The sequence below is a fragment of the Polypterus senegalus genome, chromosome 6, assembly GCF_016835505.1.
Source record: "Polypterus senegalus isolate Bchr_013 chromosome 6, ASM1683550v1, whole genome shotgun sequence".
In the NCBI taxonomy this organism is placed as follows: domain Eukaryota; kingdom Metazoa; phylum Chordata; class Cladistia; order Polypteriformes; family Polypteridae; genus Polypterus; species Polypterus senegalus.
The window spans coordinates 163,986,139-163,998,958 of record NC_053159.1 but is presented as its reverse complement, the minus strand read 5'-3'; the positions used below and the strand labels follow the sequence as shown (position 1 = coordinate 163,998,958).

General features: G+C 35.8%; 1 protein-coding gene across 1 annotated transcript in view; it reads left to right on the top strand.

Moving 5' to 3' along the window:
- The window catches only part of ly75 (lymphocyte antigen 75), a 209,950-nt gene that overhangs the window by 149,025 nt on the left and 48,105 nt on the right, over positions 1–12,820 (top strand). Inside the window, exons 20-23 of the mRNA XM_039757470.1 lie at positions 2,306–2,388; positions 2,502–2,638; positions 5,990–6,095; positions 11,856–12,016. Of these exons, the coding sequence (XP_039613404.1) occupies positions 2,306–2,388; positions 2,502–2,638; positions 5,990–6,095; positions 11,856–12,016 (487 nt within the window). The remainder of the gene's footprint in view (positions 1–2,305; positions 2,389–2,501; positions 2,639–5,989; positions 6,096–11,855; positions 12,017–12,820) is intronic.

The window sequence follows — 12,820 nt, the reverse complement described above, 5'->3', positions numbered from 1 at the left end:
ATTTTAGACTTAGTTTACATTGTTCAGGTACCCATTTCCTTTATCGTTACAACCGTACCCCCATTAACATGTCTTATCGAGGTGATCACTATCGATCAAAGAACTGTCACTTACCGAGTGGTTTCCATGCCCGGAGATGGCGCCTGCCTTTTCCTTTCTCTGTGTTACATATTGCACGGCCATATCAGGCTCACTCTTGATATCCTGAGGAACATTATGTCTTATGTATTGAATGACTTGAACAGGTTCAAGGTGCGGACTAATGACGGTACAGGAGATAATTATACTACACAGGAGCACTATAAGAGTGAAATGCTTAAGCCCTTCACCTATGGTTCTGCATGTGAGTTGATGGCTGCCACTGAATTGTTCGGCTGTCACTTTCAAGTGTACTGAAATGGACAAATATTTTACACCGTTGGACAACCGCCAATGCCTCTTACACATCTTAGATTAACAGGTGACGACTTGAGTAGTGGACACTTTGATGTTTATGAATGTTTAAACTCTCAAAAGCTGGATGCAAAATTATCGATGAAACCGGTTGTATACTTACAATGCTTGACAGATGCCGAATGTCACTTCAACACAACAAGTCCTGCAAATACTAACGTAATTGAAACAAATCATGAAACTCAAACCGATTATGACAGCAGCAATCCAAGCTGTGAGATTTGAGACAAGATTGCTTTTCACATGGCCAAATGTACGTTGCATGCTCAAGAGTAAGCTCAGCGCACAGCTTGGTCATATTACAACCAGAGGGCCGAACTGAAAAACGTGGCATACAAAGAAATCTTTAACAAATAGTTATTGGTATATTTTCCCTCAGTTTAAAAAGGTTTACTTTTCTTCTTTATAAGAATTTTATGACAGTACTTTGCCGCTGCAAAGCGCGGGTATTTTGTTAGTGTTAAATAAGTGGCAGTTTGCAATTTCTGTCTACATACTAGCAAGAGACAAAATAGCAAAATTCAATTTACATATTTCATGAGTACCTACAAGGTTCTCTAAAATAAATTTTAAGAATTTTCACAAACAGAAGTATTTTAAATTGGTAGCTCGAGAAACATTATCTTCTAATTTAAGATTAACTATATTCTCTCTCTGTTATTATATCTTAGTTGTTCTCCTGCTGTCTTACGTTTCAATTGGGGTTCTAAGGTGAACAGAAATTTAGTATAACCAAAAAACTACATCATCTACCTCACTGGAAATATTCATACTCAACTTCAAATCACAATGCAAATGGCATTTACTGTAATTCATACACCTCAAACCATTGCAATGTTGTGGGAATTTGTGGGCAGTCTGTTTATAAAACAGTGTATTTGTCACAGTTTATCTACACTTCCACAGAAGCATGCAATAATAATATTTTCAAACCTAATTCACTGAAACACAAAGAAGGATCAAACCCTGGACTAGGTTTAGGTCCAATACAGGGCCCGCTTACACTCATACTTCCTCTCAGTTTCACACATTTAAAAACTGCCAGTTAAGCTAATGCTTATTTTTGAAAAAGTGGGAACTCACAGAGACAGGAGTTGGACCCAGGACACTGCATCTATGAAGCTGCAACCCTGACCATTGTGCTATCACATTGCCTGTTTTAAAGCAACTGTTTTAAAGTAAAAAAACTTTACTTTGTTTACTAACACTGTGAATGAAGGACAGGATAGGTAGAAGAACTAGGAGATGAAAGCAAAAAGACCAATCACCACCTAGCAACAATAAGCCAATAATAATTCTAATAATGCCAGTACATTAAAACTATTCAAATTGTTACTATTGTTCTTAATGGAGGACAGCATATATGCACATATTGTTTTTGAAAAGGCTGTTTTATTGGAGCAGCCTAGTGTTTACCTGCCTATGGGTGGCTGTGGCATCATGGATTCCCGCAGGGCATGCTGGGAGTTGGGTGTGTGACACAGCCCTGTTGGGTTCTGTGGGGTTTGCTGTGGGAGCTGTAGAGCCCTTCATAGGGCTTTCACAACACCTGGGGGTGATTCTAGGTCTGATTAATGAGGCACCTGGAACACTCCCAGAGTCTGGAGGAGGTGGACAAAGCTTTCTGGGAGGGGACTGGAGGAGGAGAGAAGAAAAGGACTACGCTTTGGTGCTTTGCTTATTTATATTGTGCTGCTGTGGGGAACAAGGACAATTGCTTCCCCACAGAAATAAAGTATGTTGTGTGCACTTGTGTTTCTTCCTGTCTGTGTCAGGGTTGTGGTGGCTATAGCACCCCTGGTTTCCACAATACAGTATATATAAAATGTTTTGGGTTTTTTTTTCTAACCAGATTTTACCCAATGGGATTGCAACGACCATATCATGTTTGGCATCCAAAGTGTAGTTATATCACGTCAAAATCTTTTTATCCAGGTAAACCAACACCACTTGTCATTTTATTTTTAAGGTTTTTTCAAGTTTCTGTTCATTATAAGAAGATGAAATGAAAATGCTGTGATGTTGTGTCTTGTGCTTGTTTTTATCAGACAACTGGCTTATTGATTGTGAGCAGCAATTTTTTTTTGTATGTAAGAAAAGAAATGCAACTTCTTTGGAAAAAGAACACAATGATCCTGAGCAATCTAATGAATGTGAAAATGATTCACTTCCTTTTGCAAATAAGGTAATTTTTTAATGCTGCAAATCAGTAATTGGTGTGCTTTTTTATTTATTTATTTTTTTAGTTGAAAAAAAATCAAAAATGGAAAAACCTTTCTGATTTTAGAAAGTAAGTCCTTAAAGTTTCAGCAATTAAAGCAGCGGATTTAAGAAATATAAGTTTTGCTTTAATTAAAGTAATAAGCACAGTCATTAGTACTACTGTTTACAGAAAAACTAAACGTAATTTGATTTTTGCAGAAGCTGCTGGTTACAGAACTCCCAAATAATAATAGTGAATTAAGTATATACTGTATTGTAATATGTAGACAAAATCAGGACACAGAATAAATAGGCTAATGCAGTCTGACCATTCTATACAGAAACATTCATTACACTTCGTCAGAGTCATACATAATTTGATTTTTGCAGAAGCTGCTGGTTACAGAACTCCCAAATAATAATAGTGAATTAAGTATATATTGTAACATGTTGGCAAAATCAGGACACAGAATAAATAGGCTAATGCAGTCTGACCATTCTATACAGAAACATTCATTACACTTCGTCAGAGTCATAAACATACATGCATGCATGAAGAAGGTCATCAAAATGAAAAAATGGCTTCACATTATGTGAGTGCATTTTTAATGGTTTACCTAGTCTGGGTTGCTTATTCATATCTAAACACTAAACTATTATTCCTTCCTTACAACAAATAGGCATACAACAAATACCCAGACATGATTATTAATTAATTTCAACAAAGCACCCAGCTATTCTTTAATCTTGCCTTTAGTCACATTCCATATGGTCTCAGTACACACAGTTACTTAATGGTTACTTCATGTGCACTATTAGTTGTAACTTTAACAAATCCTGTTACCATTTTTTAAAGCAACTGATAAGAATCCATTTATACCCCTACTTAAAATATTTGCATGTCACTCATGTGCTTTGACCTTATTGGCAGGCTCTCTTAGAAGAAAACAAGGAAAGGATAAGTATAAAACTTATTAATTTGAAGGAAGTTGGTGTTTTTTACTGTCCCTTTCTTTTCAGTTGTTCAAACCATGTCCTTCATCTTGTGAAGCTCTTTAAAGCTTCTTTAATAGTTGTCTTAGCATTAAGGTCTAAATGCCATAAAATAATATTGACTTTTAAAAAGTGTATTTGGTAATGTGACGTGACATTTCAGATTTTATTTAGTATAATAAATAGTCTGTAATTTTATTTACTTTGTTTATCCAATATTGAACATTAACAACACATTTAATTAGTATAAAAAGGATGTTGATGGAATAATTTGTTCACAAATAACAAGTAAAAAAAGCAGTAGCTTTATTTCTTCCAAAATGCTTTAGGAAGAAGCTTTAGCAACACAAGTGTGATACATGACACAGTCATTAAATGGAAGGCTCCAAAAATACATTCCAATGCACCCAGAACATATTCAGACCCCTTCATCTTTTTCACATTTTGTTAAGTTGCATTCTAGTGGTAAAATCATTTAAATTAATTTTCCCTCATCAGATTACACTTAATACCCCAGAATAACTAAATGAAAATGGGATATTAGAAATTTTAGCAAATTTATTAAAACAAAATATGGGAATATAACAGTGATACAAGCATTCAGATTGATTGCTGTGACACTTGAAATTTGACTCGGGTACATCCCATTCTATTGATCATATTTGAACACTTTTTTGGAGTTCACCTGTAATAAATTAAATTAAATTGAATGAACATGATTAGGAAATGTACACACCTGTCTTGACAGTGTGTATCAGAGCAAAAAAAAAGTAATGAATTTGGAGGAATTGTATGCATATCTTAGAGACAGGATTATGTTGTGGCACAGATCGAGGGAAGACTACAAAAATTCTGTAGCATTAAAGGTTCCCTATTGCACAGTGGCCTCCATTTAAATGGAAGACATTTTGAACAACCATGACTATTCCTAGAGTTGGTTGCCCAACCAAACTGAGTGATTAGGAGAGAAAGGCTTTCATAAAAGACATGATCAAGAACTCTTTGATCACTCTGGGTGAGCTCTAGACAACCTATGTGGGGATGTGAGAAAGTTCCAGAAGGATAACCATCACTGGGGCACTCTACTGACCTGGGCTATATGGCAGAGTGGCCAAATGGGAGCCTCTCCTCAGCTCAGTAAAAGACATGTCATAACCAATTGGAGTTAGCAAAAAGGCTCATTAAGGACTCAGACTACCAGAAACAAGATTCGCTGATATGATGAAAACACAATTGAGCTGTTTGGCTCAAATCCCAAGTGTCATGTTTGGAGGAAACCACACACTATTCATCACCTGTAAAATGCCATTCCAATAGTGAAGAATGGTGATGGTAGTATTAGCTAGTGGGAGACTAGTCAGGGTTGAGGGAATACTGAACAGAGCAAAGTACAGAGATATCTTTAATGAAAATGTGCTCTGGACCTCAGATTGGGCTGAAGGTTCACCTTCCAACAGGACAAGGACCCTAAGCATAAAGCAGTGACAACACAGGAGTAGTTTCGGGACAGTTTTATGAATGTCACTGAGTGGCCCAGCCAGTGCTCAGACTTGAACCCAATCGAAAATCTCTGGAGGGGCCTGAAAATATTTGTCCACCAATGGTCTCCATCCAATCTAACAGAGCTTTAGATGATCTACTGAGAGGAATGGCAATCCCAAAATCCAGGTGCATGAATCTTGTTCCGTCATACCTAAAAAGAATCCAGGCCACATATTTGCTGCCTAAGATGCTGCAACTAAGTACTGAGTAAAAGGTGCAAATAATTGTGTCAATGTGATATTTCTGTTTTCTATTTCTAATATTTTTGTAAGAACATCTGAAATCTTGTTATCTCTTTGTCATTCTGGAGTGTTGAATGTTTCTCAATGAGGGGGAAAAAAATGTGTACCTTGGCTTTTTGTAATCACATTTGCAACATCTGTTAGCATTTTTTATTTATGCTTTGTTTTATTTATGCCAACGAAAGGCCTTGCATAATTCACAATTAAAATAATTTAGTGAGTCGGAAATGTGTGTCACAAACATCATGTGTCTTTTTTTTTATTGTATCAGCTCCCTTGTTTATATTATGAATAGTATGAAATAGTGTATTTCTTGTTGAGTGGATGAATGTTAATTGCAGTAATAATGAGTGTTTTCCCAATACAAGAGCATTCATGAAGCTACATTAAAGTTATTTTTATATCATTATATAGAATATAGTGAGAGCAATTTCTGAAATAGTAACATTGCTTGCTTATTTATTACTAATTTGTGATCAGTTTATAATGCTGCATGTAGCAAAATGCAAAAGTGTACTAATTCCAAAGCTTAAAATTTGTTATTTTCCTATTTTCAGTGTTATACAAAAGTGCCAGGGAAATATCTGCCATTTTCCAAAGCAAATGAATATTGTAAGTCACATGGAGGGAACCTTCCATCCATTGCAAATCAGGTTGAACAAGGTATGTTTTTATTCAGGTGAAATGCAAAAAAGAAGATTAAGTGGAATCATTTTCTTTGACAACAGTATGTTTTACATAACCAACACAACACCAAGAATGACATTTATTTTTATAGCCCATTTTCATACACAAAGCTCAAACTTTGCTTTATAAGAAGTTAAAGAAATAGTTACAAATAAACAAAAGCAAATGAAAATTAGATAACAATAAGGTAGATATTTATATTAATAGAGACATAGAGGGGTCTTGAGAGGCGAAAGACATGCAGGCCCTTTAAATAGTATGTTGAAGGAGAAAGTCATGCCATACTACCTAGCATTTTCTCTTGTCCACCTTTTCACACTCTTGTGTCTTTTTTCTGAGGGTACCTTCATTTTCATCCTACTTTCCAAATATGTGAGTGTTCATTAGTGAATATAAAGTGGCACTGTGTGAGTCTGTCAAATGTAGTTAAAGAGTACAGATTATTATATTTTGTTTTTGCATGTCATTTATTCACAGGTGTTTCACTTATTATAATTTCTTAAGGTAGTGATTGCATTTAAATATGTAACATCCAAAATCATGCGTTTAATAATATCAATAGGTTTCCCATAAAGATTTAATACAGCCATCATGTTTTTTTTACCACAGGATAATATTATTGGTAGACAGTTTGTTTTAGTGATTAAGGCTTTGAACCTAGGACTTCAAACCCAGAGGTTGTAGGTTCAAGTCACTCCACTTCTCTGTGCCCCGACTGGAAATAGAAAAGAAACGTAACCAATTATATAGATGTTATAAATTGCCTGGGTGGCGCAGTGGTAGCTGCTCGGGTCCTCCCTGCATGCAGTTTTCATGTTCTCCCCGTGTCTGCTTGGGTTTCCTCCGGGTGCTCCGCTTTCCTCCCACAGTCCAAAGACATGCAGGTTAGGTGCATTAGTGATCCTAAATTGACCCTAATGTGTGCTTGGTGTGTGTGCATTACGGTGGGTTGGCGCCCTGCCCAGGGTTTGTTCCTGCCTTGCGCCCCGTGTTGGCTGAGATTGGCTCCAGCAGACCCCCATGACCTTGTGCTAGGATATAGCGGGTTGAACACTGACTGACTGGCTATAAATTGCCTTAGATAAAGACATAAATTAAATAATAATATTATTATAAGGTCACTGGGGCTGCTCTTGAACCTGCTATACAAATGGTCCATCAGTAAAACATTTCTGCGTGAAATAATTTATACTGTTTCTCTGCTTTTCCTAGTTACTTGGCTTTGTTGATGGTAATTGCAAAACACAGTTTTATAAGAAATTATATTATTTTGAATTGAAAGGGGTAATCAGTAGGAATATTGTGAAATTTCAGTATATATTATCATTATTAAATCTTATGATTTCCACTTGTTTGTGTCATTCACTGAAGTACAGTATTTCTTTTTGTTTTCTTCGTCAGGTGTATGTAGTCTGTCTTTGAAGTCCACAGTTGTGAATGTATATGCAAAGCAGTGTTTGAAGTGGGAAACCCTACATGTTATAGTAGTGTATTAACGTGAAGAGTGAGGTGTGCAGAGCATTAGCTACGAGCATTGCAACACAGTTTCTGTGATTTCCCCTTTAGAAATTCAAGCAGCACTATTTCAGACTGACATTTCTCCCTTGGAGTTTGCAGTACTGCGATTGAAGAGCAGAGTATAAGGGGGTTTCTGCCTTAATGTTTCATGCACCACACACAGGGAGGGAGTCAGTTTTCAGTGTCGTAAGTGGGGACTGGTTGTTGATAGAGCAGAACAGATAACCAAAATGAGAGCTGGTACGCGTCCAAGAGTGCCACTGGTCAACAGCAAAAAAGCAGCGCTTGCTAGCTATTGAGCTTTGCTTCTTCTTGGAGCTTCCCCAAACTTTTTCTTTCTCTTTCTATTTTACAACATGATCACATTTCATTGTTCTGAATACCATCTCGTGTTCAGTCACCCATCCACCTTATTGGTTAGTGGTGTTATTCACATGGCCCATCAATTACTCCTGCTGCATCTTTCATTGCTGTCAAAGCAGAGCATGTATGTTAACATAATATTAATAACAAATATAAAAACGTGTCGGCTAATTTTCTTTTTTCTAAAACGTCACCATATTTCAATCAAATCTGCCAGGGCAGTTTTGGGTATTTAGTTTTTCTATTGGGCTGGGGGTTTATACCGCTTAATATTGACATATCAAAATACCCTTTCCTACTGCCCTAGATCTACCATCCTGTCAATTTTCAGCTTTTTAACTAAACAGAAAGTAGTGTTTTTGTTGATCAGTCAGTCAGTCGATCAACTGTGTGTTATACATACAGTATACTGTATATAGATGGAATTGCCACAGTGTGGTATAAAGCAATAATCTTATGCCTTTATTTTTTTGGATAAATATAAATGTAAAATTAACCACAAAATAACCACTAGTGTATACTGAGAGATATCATGAGAATACTGAGCTAACATTTGCATGTTTAATCAGTTAACAAAATCAATTTGTTAAAATTAATACTATGATATTGCTAGAAAATTATGGCTCAACTTCAGATGGATCAAGGTTATTATAGTTTTGTATTGTTATATTAGTTTTTACTTCTAGATTTTTTTCTGACCTTGATTGGAAATTCAGTTTAGTTTTAGTTTTCCTCATCGTGTATTTTTAGTTTTAATTTAGTTTTTATTTTACAAAGACATTTCTATTATATATATATATATATATTAGTTTTAGTTTTATTAATTATGGTATGGTTAAAGAGCTACTATGGAGTTTAGTTTTTGTGTCACAATGAGACAGAACTCTGTACACTTAACGTGTTTGGATATGAGTTTAATGTTAGTGGAGGCTTACTACACTACACGACAGTTTACTATTTGGTTTTGTTTTTGTCTGATAAAAACAAGGATGATCAAAACCAGGTACTGAATATGAACAATTTTATAATTTTTAAAATATTTTCTATGTCATTTGTGCTGAACAAATTTGCGCTGACTGTTAGCACTTTTTTCCTTTCCTTTCCAAAATGGGCAAATTTGTATGAAAATTATTTCAATTTGAAAGTGTGAGTGTTTTTTACTCTAAATGTCTACAGCACACAACATATCCTGCTCCGACAATGTGCTTATAATGAATGCCTTCAATATTGCATTCAAAAATCTCAAATACTGGGCTTTATTTTCTACCAGCTACATTGATCTCTGTTTCCATCTCAGGCACAAACAATTTATAGACAGAATTATGTCACCCGCATGCCTGAAAAGATCAGGAATCAGAATCTGCTGTGTTCTGATAAGTGTGATCATGAAAATCACAGGGGCTTAAGAAGAGCAGGGCTTTTAGGCTTGAATCAGTGTACAGACCCCACCTAGCAATATTGAGGAAAACAAGCATGTAGTGTCAAGGTTAGGGGCAGTGAGACTTGAATAGCCAATGCATAAGAACAGTAAACGCATAATGAGCAGAGCAAGAGCAGGTAATACGAGTATGGAAAGGCACAAAATGACAGCATGTGAGATTAAGAACAATATATACATTATCTAAACCTGTTTATTCAGAGCAGTATCACAGGAAACCTGGAGCCTACCCAAGTAGGTTTGGATGCACGGCAGGAAAAATCCCTGGTATGCAATAAGTATGATAAGTCTGATGTTAAGAACAAAAAGAATATGATGATTTCAACTATCTATTTTGAGAGAGAGAGAGACATTGAAAAAATGGGGACAGATATTTTAAAACATAATTCTGCTATTGGACTATTTTCACAATATCTTGTATTAAGAATGATGAATATTAACTAAAACAGATAAATTAATAAATATAGCATAAATACAAAAACACACTAGAATGTTTAGCTTTTCATCATTTGACAGACTCTCTTTGCCTACCTACCTGTAGTTCGGTGGAGACATTGCCAACTCAGGAATTTTACAAAGTTTTTAAAGCAGGAGTGGTTGGTCAGGAACAATATGCTGATCTTGTATGATGATCTTGTCAGTCTCTCGATCACTGCTATTTTATTTTCAAAAATCGGGAGTGGTCTCCCCTAGACTTTCTCATGTACTCAGATATGGAGATGGATAATTGAGGAATAAACTGCAAGACAATGATTATATTATGTACATTAAAGAACCATCAACAGCAAATCAAATCAAATTAATAATATATTGAACAATTATTATAAAAGTAAAGCTGAATAAATCGGACTCTGCAGCTGCATGAATAAAAAAAAATATTGAGTATGTGTTCAGGTAAAGTACCACTTCTGGTTGATAAATTTGGCCCAAAAGTTAATACAGATCTGCAATTTTAGTGTAACAACCACATGCCAAATTTCATCCATCTATTTAGTTGTGTTTTTCAGTTATCGTGTTTACACACACACTTACTTATATAATTCAAAAACTGTATTTTTGGACTCTGGGAGGTCTTAAACATCAAATGCTGTGTGAACACCCGCCCTGTGCAGGCAACTGGTGGTGGATGACTTTCAGTTTTAGAGTTAAAAGTTATAAGGGTTAAAAACTAATAGCAAGAATATTCATTCAAAAACGAAAACTAAAATTATTTTAGTAAATTATTATTTTATTTCTGTTAGTCTTTCCAGCTACTTTAATAGTTTTGTTTAGTTTTAGTTTTTTATTTCAGTTTTGTGAATTATTTTATTTCAATTTATGAATATGTTTTTTTAATAATAGTTTCAGTTTTGGTTTTCATTAATTATAATAATCGTGAGGTGGAATTTTAATAAAGTGCCAATTGATTGCTCTTTTAAATGTTGCTATAGTGAGAATTACTGAAACAATAATAGTTTTTTCATTTTTTATGAAGTACAAACAAATATTTTTGTTAAACAATACAGTAGAGTCTCGCTTATCCAACATTCTGTATTATCTGACGTCCCACGGCAAAAAAAACCAAAAACAACGCATCAATCGGCAACAAGAACTGCAAGTTACGAGCGTAGTCTATTTTTAGTTGCTAAGTTCATTTTTTTCAGTTAAATTTTTCTGTTGTTTTGTTGTAAAACATGATTACAGTGAATTATGTGGCCAGCCCTCTCTGGCGTGTTTGTGTGTGTGTCTCTCTCACTCGCGTGTGTGTGCACGCGTGTGTCTCTCTCGCTCGTGTGTGCGTGCTCCTGTGTCTCTCTTGCGCATGCGAGTGTGTGTGTGTTCGTGCGTACGCCAGTGTGTGTCTCTCTCTCGCACGCATGCATGTGTGTGCGTGCGTCTGTCTTTCTCTCACGCTCGTGTGTGTGTGTGTGTGCGTGCGTGCGTGCATGCGCGCGCGCATGTGTCTCTTTCTCGCGCGCGCGTGTCTGTCTGTGTCTCTCTCGCGCTTTCTCTCGCTGCACAGGGAGAGACTGAACACGTGCGGAAATCATCGGCGCGCACAAACCAAAAGGGAAACTGGCTCGTTCGTATACCTAGTGTGTGGTCGTGAACAGATGCAAAAGTTTGGCGAACGTTTTGGTCATAACCCAGTTTGTACATGTCCAGAGACATTCGTGAACCGAGGTTCGTAATGTGTAAAATTATAACATAGTTTGACATTTAATGGGCTTTTTCTTAACACCTCCCATTATCCGACATTTTCGCTTATCCGACGTTCTGCCATCCCGTTTATGTCGGATAAGCGAGACTCTACTGTATTTATAATCTTTGTTTTTTTAGTAAAGCACTAACAAATGTTTTCTTCTTTTCATCTGTATCCGATTCATATGCTTGTGCAAAGTTTGCTTGTTTAATATATGTTTATCCTCTGTTGCTAGATTTGGTTACTTATTTAATGTCTGGTGAAGAGTCTAATATATGGATTGGATTGGAGATACTATTTCACAACTCAGCATCAGAATGGGTGGATAAAAGTCCAGTTATGTATTCAAACTTTCATCCACTTCTTTATGGGAAAATAAGGAAAATACGCATTGATGTAAGTCAGAGTCATGTTAATTTCTATTCATATTTCTTTGTATCAGGATTTATTATTATATAATACAGTTTGAAGCTGTAAAGGTTTTTTTAAATTAATTATTGCTTGTGTTACCTCTTTATTAAGTATTGTAGACAAGATCAAAACAGAAGTATAACACAATGCAAGAACTCACTCCACATGGCACTTCAGTACATTTGCAGTTCACAATAACAGCAAAGTTTATTTGGTATGGCATCTTTCTATAGTAAACACCATCCCAAGATTTTTTTTGTAGGTTTTTAAAGTATATTTGTTTGCATGTTTTAACTTTAGAGCCCTGGCACAATGCTCAAATGTAAAATGGTTTAGAATCCAAACCAATAATCACTAGCTCAAACTTGCTTATTTTAAAATTAAAGATGTATACACTTAACACTAGAATTACCAGAGCCTACGAAAAAACTCGTAATTCCGTCCCACCTTAAATCGCTTCTTAAATCCCTTCACACCTCTCCGCCATGTCCTTTGTCCTCTAAATGTGCCGGTAAAAAGAAGCTAGGAGCAGCCAGCTATTCCATCCCCCCACCAATTTAGAACGTGCACGAACTTCTTCCAGCTCATGCCTTGATTGAGTGTCTGGGAGTGAAGTGGAGTTTTAGAGTGGAAATAATAGATCGTTATGCATTTCATGTCTGTTCCGTTTCTACAGTAATCTGTGTAAACACATTGTTAAAACAGAAATGTTTTTTATATTCTAGTAGTAGATGACAAAATGTAGGCATAAACTATATAATGTATGAAGCCTGAAGTCCAAATATCAAA